The sequence below is a fragment of the Ascidiella aspersa genome, chromosome 1 (genome assembly GCF_963924565.1).
Source record: "Ascidiella aspersa chromosome 1, kaAscAspe10.2, whole genome shotgun sequence".
NCBI classification, from domain to species: domain Eukaryota; kingdom Metazoa; phylum Chordata; class Ascidiacea; order Phlebobranchia; family Ascidiidae; genus Ascidiella; species Ascidiella aspersa.
Window position 1 is genome coordinate 18,463,015 of NC_139447.1, and position 19,282 is coordinate 18,482,296.

Here is a 19,282-nt window from a genome sequence, read left to right on the forward strand (position 1 = left end):
TTACAATGGAATGTTACTTTTGCAACTTAACGCCTTCAAGAAATTGTGAAATCCTGCACCTGTCATGAAATGTTGGTCGCCCACCTAACAACATTTGATAAATGTTATTGGGCAAGCGACTAACATGTAAGGCAAGATGCAGAGTTGGCAATGTGATTAAATGCAATAAGTTGCAAAAGTAGCATTCCGTAGTAAAATGTGCTGGTGTCGGACAAAATACGCTACAGGATTACTTAAAAAAAGAAGTTAAATAATTAACAAAAGTTTACTAGGATATAATACTCCAGATTCGTTGTTCTAGCTAGATCAAAACCTAATTTCTACAATCCCATGGGATTCTACTTTGAACATCCCTAGTAGTAGCACAAGACACGCTAACAACTAGGGTGGCAGCATGAGTACTTATTCGATATTAAGAGAGTAGCACTGCTGATACAATAGAAAACTGAATGTTAAGCAATATTTTGCTATTCCAACACAGCGTTGTCTGCCAGTAAAGGAATATTAAACAAAAATAGTAAATTAACAATCAAAGGTAACCAAGATTGCCTCGGGTGATAATCTATTAATTTAAACTGTTGAAGTGAAACTGTTTACATTTGTAGTGGAAATGAATTTAGTAGTAGCTTAATAGCAGAATTATGAATTTAAAATATACTTTTCTATTAGTTACATAGATAAAAAATGACAACACCTTTTAATAAGACAAAAAAAGAATGCACATTGAACTCTTTGTTTACATAAATTATTTTCCTAAAACAGTTGACTGTATGATAATTGGTGGAAGCAAACATTTGTCTTCTTTAAATAATAAAAAAATAAATATCTTCAAAATCAAACATGCAAACAAACAAGTATAAAAATAAAACATTATTTAGATATACACATACCTCCTTAAAATTGACCATTGCGAAGATGGAGTATAAAAAAATAGTCGTAAGAAAATTGCCAAACATAGTGGCGGCATCAAGAAGTTTGGCACATTTAAAGTATAATTACATTAATACAGGCCACAATACAGTGACCAACTTATGACAGGCACTCTAATTTTCCTAAAAGCATACCTCAAACTTAACAGAAAACATTATTAAACATGAATAGTAACAACACAATACAACTATTTTTCAGTGTATATAATTGTAATAAATATGGTTGATTTTATATAATAATGTTTTGTTATCTCCACAGATTGCACTCGCTTGTCTATAAAAGTTTTATGCGGTGCTTGGCTAAATTCAATAGATTTAGTTTTATTAATACAGATACACATACCTTGTTTAAGAAGCCATCCCTCCTTGTCAGGATTAAAAAAAGTTGTAGTAAGGTCGTTGCCATCATCTTCAGGTATTTTAAAAGGATCTCGTTTGATACTATCATAAAGGCTCTAAAATAATTATCAAAATTGAGTTTTAAAAAGCAAGATATATTCCCAAATTAGAAGAAACTTGTTTAAGATTAATCTGTGTCACAAATTTAATTATTGTTACCCTTTGAAGCATAACTAATGTGTTAGGCCGCGGGAACTGCCGTCCGGGTCGGCTCCCGTCGCCACGGTTTCCCCTCAGGAATAGGACATTTGTGAATTTCGCAGCCTCGGTTTTATCGGCGCTGCGTGATATCTTTGTGCCGATTTCGTTTGCTATTGTGTGGTGTCGTTTTGATATCATTCGTCGGGTGGATACCGAGAGAATCAGACGCATTTGAGCACGGTTTGCAATCTCGTTGGTTAGAGACAAGCTGTAGCCTTATGCGAGCACTTGGTGTGCATGGTTATTTGCCGTACTGATTATCGTTCTGTCCAATAAACGTCTTGCTCGAGAAAGTAAAGTCATTCCTATCCTTAGCAGCTACTTTGGGGATCGTGTCCCGATCTAGTCTGCGACAATTGGGGGCTCGTCCGGGATTTAAAACAAGGTTTGACTTAGAGACCTCTTCAAGACGTAGTGGAAATGGACAAGATAGTCGAGGCAGGAAAGAGCATGGGACTCACAGGTGATGACCTGGTGAAGTTCGTGCAGCAGGCCGCAGAACGCGAAGAACGTCGCTTGGATCGCGAAGCAGCGGAAGCCGCCGAAGAATGGCGGGCCAGAGAAGCTCGGAGAGAAAACGAGTTTCGGTTAGAAATGAATCGGTTGGAAGTTGAAATAGCTCAACTTGAGCATCGGAGCCCAGTCCTATTAAAGCTGGTCGAATTCAAGAAAATAGAAAATAGGCCGAATACTTCCGATGATAGTCAAGAGAAGACTACAAAACAAAAGTGGGGAGATCGACAAGTCAAAGTGGACAAGCAAGCAGAAGCGTTTGAAGAGGTGTCTACCACAGGGATATGTGACACAAGGATGCGATACACAGACGCTTTGCATCCGTCGCTTGTCGCGAAAAATGTGATGAACAACAAAGAAATTACCGCGCCGGGCAAGGACAACTCGGGAAGCTTGGTAGGCGGAAAAGTGACCGAGAAGAGTTCTACTGAGGAAGGTCAGTTGTATAACGAGGCATTGGAAACGTCAAACGAAAGTTGTTCTGACGACGCTCAGTTGTGCATCAAGCTTTCGAAAACGAAAGGTGTTATAAAGACGCTCAGTTGTACAGCGAGGCTTCGGAAGCGGAAAACGAAAGGCGTTGTGATGACGCCCAGTTGTACAGCGAGGCTTCGGAAGCGGAAAACGAAAGGCGTTGTGATGACGCCCAGTTGTACAGCGAGGCTTTAGAAGCGACAAACGAACGGTGGGTTGAAGACGTTCCGTCGGGCTTCGAATCATTGAAAGCGGCCGACAATTCGAAGGTATTGGAGTGCGTAGAAGCAGATGGTGTTCGAAAAGCAGGAAACGGGGTCACACTTTGCACCTCTTACTCTGAGGATGACGTGAAGCTGGAGTTCTTGTGCATTGCGGATGGTCTACGGGCGCTTTCGAAGGTGGTTCAGGTTGGAAGCAAGGTCATTACGCCGAACAACCTCAACAGGATCTTTGACCTGTCACCGGTTGCGCAATATGTGCGGCCCTCACCGGATAGAGACAAAATTAAGCGGCGCGCGTTAAAATGGGTCATGGCGATGACCAGAGTTGTTTAAAATTAAACGACTGTAAATGTGCATGCGATGTTTTCTCGTCTGATGTTTTTCATTTCGTGATCTTTACAATTTGTGCTTTGAAGTGTATGTATCATGAGATAGCTTTAAAGAGAGGTAAATTTCGTCTCTCGTATGCGAATTTGCTAGTATGTTTGTCTTGATTTTGCTGGTTTTCTTAGTTTTGTGTCTGGCTAAAATGTAAACATAACAAAGTCGTCTTAAGTTGGGGTAAAGTGTGGACTGCAGTTTGTTTAATTTTTGCTGGCAATTTGTGTTGTAAATTTACTGTGTGCCATCGCGAAGTTAACTTGGGCTAAAGTGTGTATTGTACTTTATTTTTACTTCGTTTTAAATTTGTGTTCCGTTAAATTAGCCAATCGCAAGGATTGTCTTGAAGAGGGGGTAAATGTCACAAATTTAATTATTGTTACCCTTTGAAGCATAACTAATGTGTTAGGCCGCGGGAACTGCCGTCCGGGTCGGCTCCCGTCGCCACGGTTTCCCCTCAGGAATAGGACATTTGTGAATTTCGCAGCCTCGGTTTTATCGGCGCTGCGTGATATCTTTGTGCCGATTTCGTTTGCTATTGTGTGGTGTCGTTTTGATATCATTCGTCGGGTGGATACCGAGAGAATCGGACGCATTTTGAGCACAGTTGGCAATCTCGTTGGTTAGAGACAAGCTGTAGCCTTATGCGAGCACTTGGTGTGCATGGTTATTTGCCGTACTGATTATCGTTCTGTCCAATAAACGTCTTGCTCGAGAAAGTAAAGTCATTCCTATCCTTAGCAGCTACTTTGGGGATTGTGTCCCGATCTAGTCTGCGACAATCTGTACAGTAAAAACATTCGAAAAATACTGTATTTTGTCTCTTGTTTGCATGTGGGTAGACCAAAGATGTCAGACATTTTTGTAGAGGGCCTTTCATTATTCAATCATGTTGACTAAACGGCAAGTGTATATTTGACACCCCAGTGAAACAAATAGTGTTTTGTTCGCGAAAAAAATTGCAATGAAATGAGTCAGGAGTTTATGTACATCACACCTTGGATTTTAGCTGGCGCACAGGTGCTGTGCAGATGTTGCAATAATCGTGGAATGGTAATAAACAAAAAAATAATCTTTGTTTTGTTTCAAAGGTCACGAAATACATGCTCATATTTAGCGTCATTGCCCCATGCATGGAACTTACAAAAATGTGCAGCTGTGTTAGTGGAATTGTGGATGTACTAAATATGTTACATATATTTTAGGGTGTTTATTTAGGTTTCTAACTAAAGGAAATGATTGGACACTGAGCAGTTTCGTAGATGGCACCTGTCAAGATGGTCCATGACACACCTGTTTGCTTGTTGGTACCGGGGCTGCGGAGTCGGTTAAAAATAACCGGAGTCCTACTCCATCCAAAAAAATAAACCAGAGTCCGACTCCGGTCAAACGTGTGATTTTGTCGAGTCCCGAGTCCGGCTCTGACTCTACAGCTTATGTTCCACCAATTTGTGTAACTAAAATAACGTGAATATTCAGCAATCCACTTATAGGGTTGTCATATAACTTATCCACTCACAATACATGGTCAAAAATATTCCACCATATGCTATTATACCTTTACAATTCCAGTTTAAAAATGTGATACTGCGCATGCGGACTCGGGACTCTGGTAGTTTTGCGTGGTCTTACTCGAGTCCCGAGCCCGACTCCAGCAAAACATATCGACTGTCAATAATGATAGACAGAAGCTTGGGAAATTCTCTAAGTTGAAAATTTAGGCCCTCCATTTGGGATACTGGCTGTGACCTTGATACAAATAGCAGAGTACTACAGAGTAATAGCTAGGGCGATGGAGTAGCAACTGATCAATAACAAAACTGGTCTAATAAACATTTTACTAACCACGCATATCAATTATTGTGACAGTAACATAACAACGCACAATGTTTCTTGACCACAAATGGTCCGCAGTTTGATAAGCCCTGATCTCTGAGTGGATATTAAGTAATTTCATTTAACAAAGTATATGTTTTCCAATTGTGTTTTTTAAGGTAATGAAAATGCTTTAAGCGAAATTTGTATGATAAGGTAACCACAACAAAAAAGTTACTGTATCAATGACAACAAATACGTTTCAACAACATATTATTGAAATGGTAGTATAAAACCGTATTCTACTAACTTTCTTTTCTACAAATTTTTTTAATGGAAAACTAGCAGGTAAACTTGGGAGTGTCTTTGGAAAGGCATGAAATTAGAAAGATGGTTGTAACTGTAGCAGCAGATCAAAAAAAGCATTGAATTAAGAACCAACTGACAAATTTGTCTTTCTTGAAATAGATGGCTGCACAAGACACAGAGTTAGCTATCTTGCAATAATTGTGCAGTTTGTCAATTCCAACAACAGGCTAGATCAGGGATGTCCAACACGCGGCATGCATGCCAAATGTGACCTGCGGCCTAATAAAAAATGGCATGCAAGCCCTCCAAAATAATAAATTTGTTATTCACAGCCAATTGTAAAAAAAATGTTAAATTTGTTATTTAGCCAATTGTCAAAAAATACTGAATTTGTTATACAACCAATTGCCATTGTTTATTAACAATATAAAACAATCACTCAATTACGACAACTATGACAATTACTTATATATTATAACACTAGACGAAATACCTGGCGTTGCCCAGGTTAAGTAGGGTATATACAGTAAGGCGTAGGTTTTGCCGGGCAGTCTTAGTGGAAAGCCTGAACCCCGCGTCGCGTCAAGGGCCACATGAAATTTTATTTTTACCAAGGCAACGTACTTGACTTGATTTTAACGGTCACGCAGATTATTACCTGATAAATGTTTAAAAACGTTTTACCCTTATCGTCAAGAAGTTTTGCGAGAAGTTGCACGCCCTTGGATCTGACATGCAACCAAACTGCAATGCTGTGTTATGTTTTTGAAATGGTACAACTAAATAATCTACTATAGCGCACAACATTTGGCTAAGCATGTCATACATCTTTTAAGTAACGAAAACCTGTGACATTTGTCAATTGAGAATAACTCCCAAACGTAAAACTTTAGGTTGCAGCAGCAATTGCTTAGACTTGCTTGATAGCGTCATATTTAAGCAAATACGTAATCCCGGTGCTAAACTGCGTCAAACATGAGAAAAATCCTCATTGAAAAAACAAATGCTTACTGTTAACTACTGCAATAAACGCAATATTTCGCGAACTCTGCTAAGTATTGTGTGGGTAAACATATTGTAAGAAGTCATTAGGCTTTGGCCTCAATCACTATCGCTAACAAACGACTTAAAAATAAAAATTCAAATCTTCGTAAATTTGCGAACTCTACCGAAATTATAAGCGTAAACAGGCATCAATAAGTTCCTAAACATAACGGTCTTAGTTGGAAACATTAAAATTTTACTTTATGAAGGAAAAGTACTTAGTTTTCTTCAGTACACACTGATAATTAGTGCGATTATTTTTTGACCTAAAAAATTAGAAATTTTGAACTAAAAAATTGATTTTTTGACAAATTTTGACCTAAAAATATATATTTTTTGACAAAACTTTGACCTATGGGAAATAAATCATTTTAAACAACATATTGTTGTTTGAAGTACTGCATTAGTGCCTTAAAGTCGTCAACAACTCAATTTTGTGGTATTACTGACTACAGGTGAAACAGAACTCAGTTTTTTTCAGGTTTATGTAATACTCTTGGGAATGTGTAGTTAATACTTTTGTCATTTCAAAAAACAAAACAAATATGCTCTAAAAATTCCAAAGAAAAACAAGATGCTGGTTATTTTAGAAATATGCTGTGTAAACAGTTGAAATACAAGATATAAAAGGTAAAAAAATCAAATAACTGTTCAATACATTTGTCCAAATCAGAGATACACATAACACATAAAGCAAAAACGAAGTTCGAGCTGAATCTAATGTGATAAACTAGGTCTGGGTAGTTATTTCTGCCAGCTCGTGTATATTTTAATGAAGAAATAATACAGTTAAAATGTTGTTGAACATAATTCAAAACTATTCTTTTATGATAAAATACCTCAACGACAATTTCATCAATCCGACTCTAGTTTTTTTAATTTTGTAAACGATTTATGTGCATTTTTAATCGATTTTGACGCAAGAATTTTGACAAAATTTGACTTATGTGTAAATTTTGACAAAATTTTGACTTCAAAATTGTTACATTGGTAGCAGAGGATTTCTTATACCAAGTCCACAGTGCTAAAGAATGTAAAGAAGTTCAAAGAAGGACCCACCCAAGTTTAGGGTTGACATTCCATATGTTTCATGGAGAAACATACTAAAAATGTGGCAGCTGGTCGCATCATTTGAAAAGAAAGATCAGGCAATCATGGTTGTGCTTGAGGCTTTGGATGGCCATGAAAAGGTGAAAAAGGCTTTCCAACCTAACCACAGCAGATTTACATTCTGATCAAGGTGTGGCAAGACTGTAAGAACAACTTGACATAGCCTTTAAAAGTGAAAAGAATGATGATGCATATAGTGCATACACACAGTTTAAAAATGAGTTATCTATGAATAGGGATGTTCAAAGTAGAATATCGAATCCTTGGATTCGAATCCAGATGAGATTCAAATCCAATTCTGCCATTTATTTCGGGTAATTGGAACCGATATAATTTAACGTTTTACTGCCCGCGCCTAATTGTACAAACGTGTGTGGTAAGTTGGCCTGTCGCTGCGGCGACCAATTTATAGTGCTTGCTTTAAATGTAACCAGTTAGTGTAGCGTCAGCGTTTTTTCGGGCGACCAATTACTTTGCGTCTCGCGATAATGTTCGTCTAATAATTAGGTGTCAATCAAGCATTATTGGGCGAGCGACTAACATGCAATTTCAGGTGGGGAGTTCCCAATTTTCCTAAATGCGTTAAGTTGCAAACGTAACATTACGTTGTAAGAGGTGCTGGCCGTCCACCAAATGCGCTATAGGGTTACTTAAGGTCAACTTTAGGCCAATATTCAGCGAGGTTATACAGTAATGCACAGCGTAATTGTCAAGTATTCGTTATGTCAATAGTAACTTATTCTTTGCAGTACATTATTTGACTGCATAACAGATCATTTTAGTCAAAAAAAGAAGCACAAAAACCCAACAATGCTTTAAGAACAGGGCCTAATTGCTAAAGAGTTCTGTGTTCGGTGTTGCATTATACTCACTATTGGCAAAAATATAAGTTTTGGCAACAACCTGGACAGTGGACATATTACAGTTTACACAACTGCTTCAAATGAAAGTTGTTAAGAATGTTAAACATATGGGAGATTTTTTTATTATAATGTACACATGTTAGCAAAAAATCCCTTCCACAAACAAAATCGAGGTTAAATAATTTAATAAAAATATACTTGGATGCGATATTCTGGATTCGTTATTCTAGATTCGAAACCTATTATTCTAGAATACCTTGGTATTCTACTTTGAACATCCCTATCTATGAATGACTATCTCATTGAATTTGAACATCGCGCTCAGAGAATGAGCACCCACGATATGAAGTTACCTGATGCAGTTTTAGCGTTCGAACTACTTGACGAGGCATGTTTGAGTGAACATGAAAGACAGATGGCTTTGACCTTCGCCAACAATCTTACATATGCCAACATGAAGAGTGCCCTAAAGAGGATCTTTTCGAATAACATTGATTCTAGTTCAAGCATTAAAGTGAAGAGTGAAGCATTTGTCACTAAACAATACAAGGATCATGGAGGGAAGCAATGTGGTTTAATTAAAAAGAAACAAAATCCTCTTGACAAGTATGGAAAAATTTTCAAGGTTTGTAATTTGTGACTCAAAAATGCACTGGGCATGCTGTCCACATAAAGTTCAAAAGCCTTCAGTTCAACTGACTGATTTGGATAAAAATGAAATATTTGTGGCAGAAACTGCGACTTCAGCTATAATTGATACCACATGTAGTAAAACTGTATGTGGTAATAAATGGTTTAATAATTATGTGAATTCTCTTGATATACCTTCTAAAAAACAAATTAAGCAGTTTTCTAACAACACAGTTTTTAAATTTGGTGATGGAAGGAAAGTTTCTTCAGTTATTCCTGCGAAAATTGCTGGTAGACATTGTTTTATAAATGCTTCAATTATTTCTGATAATATTTCATTGTTGTTAAGTAAGGCTTCACTAAAGAGAGCTGGTACTGTAATTGATCTGCAGCAAGATAAAGCCTTTATGTTTAAAAAAATGGGTTAATCTACTTCTTAATTCAAGTGGCCATTACTGTATTGACATTAGTCCTGGTGGTAGTATGTCACACAAGCATAAAGATGTTTCACTTTCAAATGACATGTCCAGGGCTACTAGAATAAAAGCTATAAAGAAGCTACACATCCAGTTTGGACATGCATCTGTAACTAATTTAGAAAGACTGTTAAAAAATGGTGACAAATAGATTTCAGAGTATTCTGATGTGCTTGAACAAGTCATAAACTCATGTGATATCTGCAAGGTACACAAAAAGCCTCCGGCGAGATCATTTGTTGGCTTTTCTTGGTCTGAAAAGTTCAATGAAACAGTTGCAATGGATTTACATCAATTGGAACCAAACGTATGGTATTTACATTTTATTGATATGTTTTCTCGATTTAGTAGTGCTGTAGTGATCATGAACAAAAGGTCATCTACTATCGTTAAGTGTTTTCTTAAGAACTGGATTAGTATATTTGGTGCACCTAAGAAGGTTTTAAGTGACAATGGATTGAAATTTAACAATGCAGAGTTTCATGACATGTGTGAGAATTTTAATATTAATATTTTAACTACAGCTGCTTACTCATCAAATGGTTTGTGCGAAAGACATAACTTAGTTTTTGTCTGAGATACTGCAAAATAAAATCAGATGTTAAATGTGATTGGGAAACAGCTCTCGCTTGGGCATTAAGTGCTAAGAATTCACTTATAACTAATAATGGTTTTAGCCCATGTCAACTTGTATTCGGCCACAATGTTAACTTACCTTCTGTACTCGAGGACTCTCTTCCTGCATTAGAAGGTCAGACGACAAGTTTTGATATTGGCATGCATATTTCTGCATTACATGCAGCACGCCGAGCCTTTGTTTTAGCGAGTCTTCAGAGAAGATTCGAAGAGCATTAAGAAAACAAACAAGGTCAAGTAATGGTGCTTTCAAAGTGGGAGACCAAAAGGCACCTCACTCTTGAGTAAGAGAATTCAATTTGTCCATGATGGACATATGTGCCAAGCTAAAGTGCTAAGTCGTGCTGGTAAAGCAAAGAGCAAATACAAGAATGCATATAATATAGAGTATTGCATTCCAAGTAATGTTAAGGATACTAAGACCTGGTTAAATCTGGAAAATGTTACGGGCTTGGAACTAGTATCTGAGCAAAATGCTGAATCACAGTTAATTCCAGAGCCAGATTCAGACCCTGTTGATGTGGATGAAGTTTATTACACAGATTTTTCTTTCTAAGAAGCGAAAGTGGATGAACTAAATAGTTGGAAAAGAAGATGCAGTATATGATTATGTCTCTTCTAATAATCAAAAGTTTGTATCTGTCAGGTGGGTTTGCACATTAAAGGACACAGCATTTGGATTGAAACCAAAAGCAAGATTGGTTGCACGTGGTTTTGAAGAGCACAATCGAGAAGAACTTGACAAGGATTCTCCAACGTGCTCCAAAGATGGATTAAGAGTTCTATTTTGTGTTGCAAAACAAAAAGGTTGGAAATTAAAATCTATTGATATTAAAACTGCCTTTCTACAAGGGGAAAGCTTAGATAGAAATGTTTATCTTAAACCGCCTAAGGAGGCAAACTGCTCAACAGGCATTATTTGGAAACTAAGGAAATGTGTTTATGGACTTGTGGATGAAGAAGTTTATGTTATCATGTGGAGCTAAACTGTGTTTGTTAGACCGTGCAATATTTTTATGGTTTAATGACAAGTCGTTATTTGGATTTGTATCGGTCTATGTTGATGATTTTTTATGGGCAGGCTCCACTGAATTTAAGAATTCGGTGATTAACAACATTCGGCAAACGTTCTCTATTGGAAAGGAAGATGAACATTGCTTTAAGTATATTGGACTTGAGTTAGATGAGACAAGCGATCTAATTAGTGTGAACCAGCAAAAGTATGTGGCTGCATTACAGGAAATTCCAATTTCAAATGAACGGAAGCAACAGCATACATGTGAATTAAATACATCAGAAAAGAAAGCTCTTCGTTCAAAAATTGGAATGTTGCTTTGGGTTGCAACTCAAACCAGGCCGGACATCAGTTTTGATGTTTGTTTGCTGGCAACCAATTTTAAGAAATGTAAAGTGAGTGATCTTCTTGAATGCAACAAGATAATACGCAAAACACAAAGCAACCATATTAATTTGAAATATGCTGATCTTGGAGATATTAAGAACTTGAAGCTAGTTGTATTTACAGATGCAGCGTTTGCCAATCTAATGGATGGTGGCAGCCAAGGCGCTTATCTTGTGTTTTTGGTGGGCCAAAATGGATCTTGTAATTTATTGAGCTGGAAGTCAAAGAGGATCAGAAGAGTTGTTCGAAGTACTTTAGCTGCTGAAACCTTAGCCATGTCAGATGGACTGGATGCAGCAATCTTTTTGAGTTCACTGTGGAATGAAATCCTGTACAAAGATCATTCACATGAAAGCTTGCCAATAGAAGGTGTTACGGACAATCACTCTCTATTTTCTTCTGTGTATTCTACAAAAAACGTTGACGACAAACGTTTAAGAATAGACATCAGCTCATTAAGGGAAATGATCACACAAAAGCAAATCACTTCGATATCATGGATAGATACCAAAGAACAACTTGCTGATTGCCTTACGAAGAAAGGGGCATCTGCAGTTTGTCTGTCAATGGGTTTGCAAAATGGAAAACTATTAAACAATTAAATAAATAAAAAAACAATGATGAGTTTGTTTCTAAATTGTTTAAGTATTCTATGTTTTCCTTTCTCTCATGTGCTTCTTAGTTTGTCCGTGCTTCAGGCAGTAGGGAGCTTCAGTCTTTGTATTACAGCTTGTTCGTTTTTAAGTTACAGTTGCTTACTATGCTAATATGTTTATTATTATCATTATCATATTTACTTGTTTTATATAACATTGTTGTTTTATAATTCATTCGAATTAAGTTGCACATGTTACCGTGGTATAAGTTTATGTAAATTATAACAGATAAAGACTTCTGTTGATTCTGATTAAACTGGATTAACAAAAATAATCGCCCCTATTGATAACTGTTATGAAAGAATTTGAAAAACAACAAATTTTGGCAATCCTTACTGAGAAATAGAATGCTTTAAACAATGCAAGTTCAATCGAAAAATACAATGAAACAAATATTTTAACAGAAGTTAAGATTGAAAAAAAAGCTCTTTGAGTTAGGTGTTTCAGCCGAAGTTAAGGTCAATAAAATCGGTGAAAATAAGGAAAAGGGTAGATTTAGCAGAAGTTAAAGCTGATGAAAATAGTATGAACTTACATGAACTTTAGAATATTTTTCAGCCATTGCATGTAATAGGTGATTACTTGACTACAGTTCATATGTGGCGTGCAGTCCATGCACTGCAGTTGTCTGCACATGATGGTAAGTATGACAGAAAGCTGGCAACTTGCGGCTATGACAGCCAAGAATCAGCCAGAAAATCGAAGAAATTGGTGCAAATAATAGTTTATTTAAAAATATTTTTTTAGGTTTGTTTTGGAAGATCTATATCACTAAAAAACTAGTTTTTTTCACACACATTCAAATAAATATATTTTTTAAGCCTGAATTGCAAGGAATACTCTGCTCTACATTTGGCGGAAATAGATTTTGTTGTGCCATTCTGGAAAAAGTAACTTAAGTGCTAAGCATGTTGTTTAGTGGGTAAAATGGCAGTGCTAGACAGATAGATTGTTTATTATTTTAAAAAGTACTCAATTTCGATTATAGAATTTTTGTGTGTTTGCAGTTTTACCTTGACTGGCAGCGCTTTAAGTACTCCTAAATTGACTTAAAATTAAGCAATCGTGATAGTTCTAATTCCAGTTAAATAGACAAGTATGGCATTTGCATCGGCAGATCCAGGGGGTACCAAGCCCCCCTCAGACTGGATATAAAATAAATATAACACTTCACTTCTAATGGATGTGGATTTACATTTTTTTAAATGCACAATTTACGTATACCGGTAGACCTGTTCTGTTCAGTGCTCCAGCCTTCAGTATACATCTTATTATACTTTGGTGTGAAGAGCAATGAAGGCATTTGTTATTGAATTTGATTGGGTACCGATATCGTAACTAAAATATCAAGCAGCAAACATTGGAAGTATCAAATAATAACTTTAAAGCAATGTTTGTAATAAGTTCATTTTTTTGAGCAAATGCGCATAATTCGAGGCATGTGTATACATTTTACAAAAATAAATAAATAATCAAACAAATATATAAATAGGCTTATTATTTCATTTATTTATTTTTTTTCATATTGTCCGCATGATCACTATTTTGCAAGGGTATTTATTTACATCAGACCTTTAGTACCAAATTTTTACTTCTGTAAAACTTTCTAAAATTCTTTTCAATCCAGCAAAAGACAAACAAAAAAGTGCCAAATTAGCTTTTCTTAAGCTTGGTTAAAACTAAAAAAATGCCCTAATTAGCTTTTGCGAGCTAAGTATGAACAAAAAAGTAGCCAATATAATATTTTCAAATTTAGTAAGAACAAAAAAGTGACCAGATTTATTTTTTTAGTTAGTAATAAGCAAAAAGTGCCTAAATTTTTTTTTGAGCTAATTACTTTTATCGGTCATTTGTATTATTTTATTTGGGAATTATTTTTCGTGTCTATGAAACTTCTCATCAATCAGAAGGTGAATTCCCATACTTCTTATGATGTCAAAGAAAAGACAAATGTTTTTGCTTATAAATGTTTTTGTGAGTTATTAAAGGACCTTAACAGTAGAAGAAACAAATTGACACTTAAAAATGTTTTTTTAGTACATTTATGCACTTTTAAGATAGTTTGGGCACTTTGCACACTGTATTCAGCTAATATGCAAAACTTGGGGCATCTGTGCATAATATGATAAAAAATTAGACGTTAACTGAAGGAATGTAATAATATCTAAAATTGTACTAATGCTGCATGTGATGAGAAAACGGTAATTTAGTTATGTTTAAGTAAAAAATGGGGTTCAAAACAGTTTCTGATATTATTATAAAAAAGACTAATTTGTTCGAGATAATTGATAGCAATGCTAAATATTTTGCAAAATACCATTCCCATAAACATGTTTGAAAGACTTGATAATGTGATTAAATGTTTTTTTGTGAGAATTTAACAGAAAAATAGGTGATTGGCAAGAACAAAAAAGTCTATATTTTTAAAGGTTGAAAGGAATTCAGCAAAGTATGGCATAATCTGTGTGGACAGTTTAACACTGAATGTCATAATAATAAAACTTTATTGTAGACTCAGTCACAATTTAAAACAAACAGTCTGTGTACAAAAACCAATAACTACTGTATGTTGTTTATAAATTTAACTAAATTGGTTTGTAATTCTAGTCAAACATTTTACAAAAGTAAAACTTTCTGGTCTTTCTGTTTTATTATCACTTTTAACAAGTTTCTCTAATTCTCACTTCTTGCATTAGCACCTAGCCTATTAGATACTGCAGAGCAAATTTTATTTCTTGAATATATCTGTTGTACTAAATTGTGAGAAAAGTGCTTTAAATAATAATTACTTACAACATCATTAATATTGTCAAAAAAAACTCAAGTTCTAACTTTATATAGCGCTATGCATAACGTTACTTCTAGGTTAAATGTTGAACTGCTTTTGCAGGCTATGCAAACACACAAAATGGTAAAACAAAAAGTGAAAAAGTAATTGAGGGGTCACACCTTAACAGCTTTGATCAATTGTTTACCAAATACACTAATTTAACTTGGCAACACACAAAGGGTATATGAATAAATATTATAACCAACCACTGATAAAATAATAGATAAATGAATTGTTTGAAAACTAGTTCTCAAAAACACTTAAAAAGTACTAGTTTAATTTGGTGAATTTGTGACTGTGTTTTGGGGTCAGTTTAAGCCAGTGCTTGGATTGTTTCTCCTGTTTGGGGTAAGTGGGGCTAAATATTAAGTTAGGGTTGGGATTGAGGAGTTAGTGATTAATTTAGGGGTAGGGTTTGAGGTTAGGTAAAAGGTTGTATAGGGCTTATTCCGAAATTTAGGTCTAATTTCGACAGGTCAGGACTTATTCCGAACTGTGTTTTAGTTCAACGTTGATGTTGTTCTAATTTCGGTCTTATGGCTGAAGTCCTTTTGGCCGTCTTAAGATATTTTAAAAGACCATAAAACCGTAAATTCAGAAGATAAAAGAATGTAAAACGTTTTTGGCGCGTTAATCGTAAATTGCACATTATTCTCTGAGCAGCCTGCTATTATGCTTTTGTTTTCTATTGTCAATCGTCATATATTTTGTAGGTGTGCCGACAATTTTGTTTACCTGTGTTGGTGTGCCGCAAGTGAAAAAAGTTGCGGAGCACTGGTTTAAGCTTATTTAGAAAAATATTCAAGACCAACAAATCAAAGTTGAACTTACAGCTAGAAGAGAACTTGGTAAGTCATGTCCATCATTAATCCCTTTGTTCATTGCAATAAAGCGATCTAGTGTAGGTTTTTCTTTCACACTTGGATTGTGCAAACTTGTATTTAACATGATAATAGCAAAAGACAAAACATAACAAGTATCTAAAAAATAAAAACTTTGGAAAATGAAACAAATATTGTAAAATTATAGACCAGAATGTCTGCAAACCAGAATTATTGAAAACACCAGGGTTGCATAAACAATATCTTGCAGCAAAAGCTTCCATCATTCTGTCAATTTTTTGAGCTTCTCCAGGAAGACGAAAACTCCACAAAAATTGCCTAAACATTTATATCGTTTAACAAAAAATCACACTGCAAACACATTACTAAATAATGGATATTACCTTAGAGACACATCTAAGCTTTTTTGAGTGAATTCGTGTAGGTTTACAAACTCATTAAGTACTTCCAAGTTAAATTCATTCCTGAAATAATATTTTAAATTAGTAGCTATAAACATTTAAACTACATCTTACAAACAAGGTAAACTTTAAGAAATGTTGATGATCATTAGGGTGCCTATTTTTTGACTTGTCAAAAAAAGTCAAAATTTACTTTTACACGTTAGGTCAAAATTGTTAAAATTATTAGGTCAAAATTGTTAAATTAATCAGGTCAAAAATGTTAAATTATAAGTCAAAAAACGATTAAAAATGCACATAAATCGTTTACAAAATTAAAAAGTCAGCTTATTATAATTGCCGTTAAATTAAAATTTTATCACAAAAAGTTTTGAGTTTTAAACTGTATTATATCTTCATCAGAGCAATATGCGAGCATGTAATTAACCACCATGTCATAGTTTATCGCAAAGGCTTATTAGTCTAAACTTCGTTTTTTTGCACTATACAGTTGTTTATCTCTAATTTGGACAAATGTATCTAACAGTATTTGCTGTCTTTTTTTGCTTGTGTTTTGCTATTATCCCATTTCTTAATACGATAACTAGGTCTGTGTTAATTTCTGCAATTAATTTTACAGTGTATTTTAACTGTTTACACAACATTTTTCTAAATAACCAGCATCTTGTTTTGGCATTTTTATAGTTGTTTGGCTTTTTGAAATCACAAAAATATCAACTAAGCATTTTAATTAATTTTGAGGCTGACGACGTCAGGACATTAATGCGGTACTTCAAACAACACTATGTTGTTTAAATCAATATATTTTTAGTTCAAAACTTGTCAAAATTTTAATTTTTTAGGTAAATTTTATTTATTTTTTAGGTCAAAAAATAATCGCCCTAATGACCATTCAGATCAGGTATCGCCAACTTTTGCTTGATTTCAAATGAATGAAATATTTGACTTACAATCGACCAGTTGGGTAATTAAGTTACAGGAACAAACATCAAAATACACCTTTTTATCTGTGACTCTCGTACAGTAAATAAAACGACAATCTGCTATTAACCTAAAAATCACAAGCCAGCAATGAAGTTCAATTTGTTACATCATAATACGCTACATAAGGCTTGCCCAGACACAACATTGGGCTAGGTTAAAAATAGTTACATCCTTCACATTGAGGCAACTTACCTGGAAATAAATTGCTGTTATGCTTATGTTTTTTATTTTGAAACAAGGTGGGCTCGCGAGTTTGGTTAAAATTGTAAAAGGGAGGCGTGTCTCACAAATTTAAGAACCACTGGTCTATAGTTATAAAGCTAACCAACGCAAAAATGCCAGTTTTACAGACACAAGAGTCGCAAAGATCTGTTATCACATATTACATGCTTTGTATTAAACCATTTTAACATTTTTTTGTCGATGACAAATTAAATTGCTTTTTGTTGCTTAATAAAACTACCAAATTATTTTATTCCACAATTTCTTAAGTACTAAAACTTACCGATCCCCAAGGTAATCTCCTATGGCAGTCTTATTTAAACCATCCCCTTTAAATAAGAATTCTGCAACATTACGGGGATTGTTTTGTAGAATACCAACTTCGATTAAAAAGTTTATACCCTAAAAACAAAAATAATTTACAATAATTTATTAGAACTAACATTTAAATATTCCAATGCTTTTGACAATACTAAATAAACACCTTTGAATGTCATTTTGAAAACAACCTGTTATCCACTAAGTTCAATTTGAATTACATATACTGAACCATGGATACGTATTGTCAATGTTTCAAAGGTTCAAATATCAAACTTTGACAAAACTTTTTATGGTACAATTTGTTTGCATAAAGCTCATGTGACAATAAGTAATCTAAAACAACAATGTAGAAAACAGGCATGTAACGTAAAACAAACATTAACAAACTTTTTTGACAATAATTCCTGTATATTTTATTGGCTTCCCTGAATAAAAACCACTGAAGTAAACTTGTTCACCACTTTTAACCAGATGCTGTTTTCTATTATGCATGCTGTTGTAAACCTTGCTTAAGGATTTACAATAATCAAGGTGGACATATTCACTATTTTCTAAAATTCCACTATAACTACATGTGTATGAATTGATTAGTTTTTTTTTACAAACAAACACAAATATAACACTAGTTGTCATTATTACCTTCTTAGCATCTCCATTGAACTTTTTTCTTCCAATGATATTCTGTTTTGCTTGTGAAGTTGCTCGACTATAATAAATATTTTATTAGTTTATTTAAGTAAATTTAAACAAGATAATCCTAACATATTTGTGTTTTGCATGCCTTGCAAAAGTCACTTGAAAACAAAAACTATATTTTATTATTTTTTCTCTAAAAAACGAAATTAGAAACTTCCTATTAAGGCAATTGCCTGGTAGACTCCCCTGAATGGCTTAAATTACACATGCCAAAGTCTGTAGTGCAATTTAAAGTGTGTTCCACATACTAAGACTCAACACCAAGTTGATTGAACATCTGTTATCGTGACATAAATCAATATTTCTTTTTAAATTTTTGAAAAAAAACAAATTTTGTTAAAAATTGTAAAATAAATAAAAAAAACAAAGGAATGACAGTATATGTTCAACCGAAATGACAAGTAATGCTCAAACAAAGTTTAGTCAAAATAAAATAGTGCATAGACGGCTTAGGACTGGCACATATTATATCTACCTTTACCAAAAGGGATTAAAAAATGACGATATGTAGGTTAAATTGTATAATCTGCTTTACTGAAGACTGGTAAAACGAATTTATCAGTATGACAAGGGGCAAACTTTTATGATAAATATTTTTTTTATGAATATTATTATTTTAGATCTTAAGACTGTTTATTTATTAAAACAGATAAAACATAAAATCATTTCTTAAAATCTTACAGAAATATATACATTACGCCTATAAGGCAACATCAGTTTCTTAATTCGAATGATTTCTGTAAGATTTTAAGAAATGATTTTATGTTTTATCTGTTTTAATAAATAAACAGTCTTAAAATCTTTGGATACGAAGACAAAATCTTTCTTTTACATTTTATTGTCTGCGGGAGATCCTTACTTTCTAAAGTGTTTCAGCTTATTATTGTTTTACATGTAAGTCAAATTCAAACTGATTTAATTCTT

At 34.4% G+C, this 19,282-nt stretch overlaps 1 protein-coding gene across 2 annotated transcripts in view; it reads right to left on the reverse strand.

The window, feature by feature from the left end:
- The window catches only part of LOC146168150 (cytohesin-1-like), a 41,124-nt gene that overhangs the window by 5,203 nt on the left and 16,639 nt on the right, over positions 1-19,282 (reverse strand). For both annotated transcript variants that reach the window (XM_083390845.1, XM_083390846.1), the window contains exons 4-9: positions 18,302-18,368; positions 17,625-17,743; positions 16,118-16,198; positions 15,940-16,052; positions 15,724-15,872; positions 1,273-1,384 (exon numbers count right to left, since the gene is read on the reverse strand). In XM_083390845.1, coding sequence (XP_083246971.1) covers positions 1,273-1,384; positions 15,724-15,872; positions 15,940-16,052; positions 16,118-16,198; positions 17,625-17,743; positions 18,302-18,368 — 641 coding nt within the window. The remainder of the gene's footprint in view (positions 1-1,272; positions 1,385-15,723; positions 15,873-15,939; positions 16,053-16,117; positions 16,199-17,624; positions 17,744-18,301; positions 18,369-19,282) is intronic.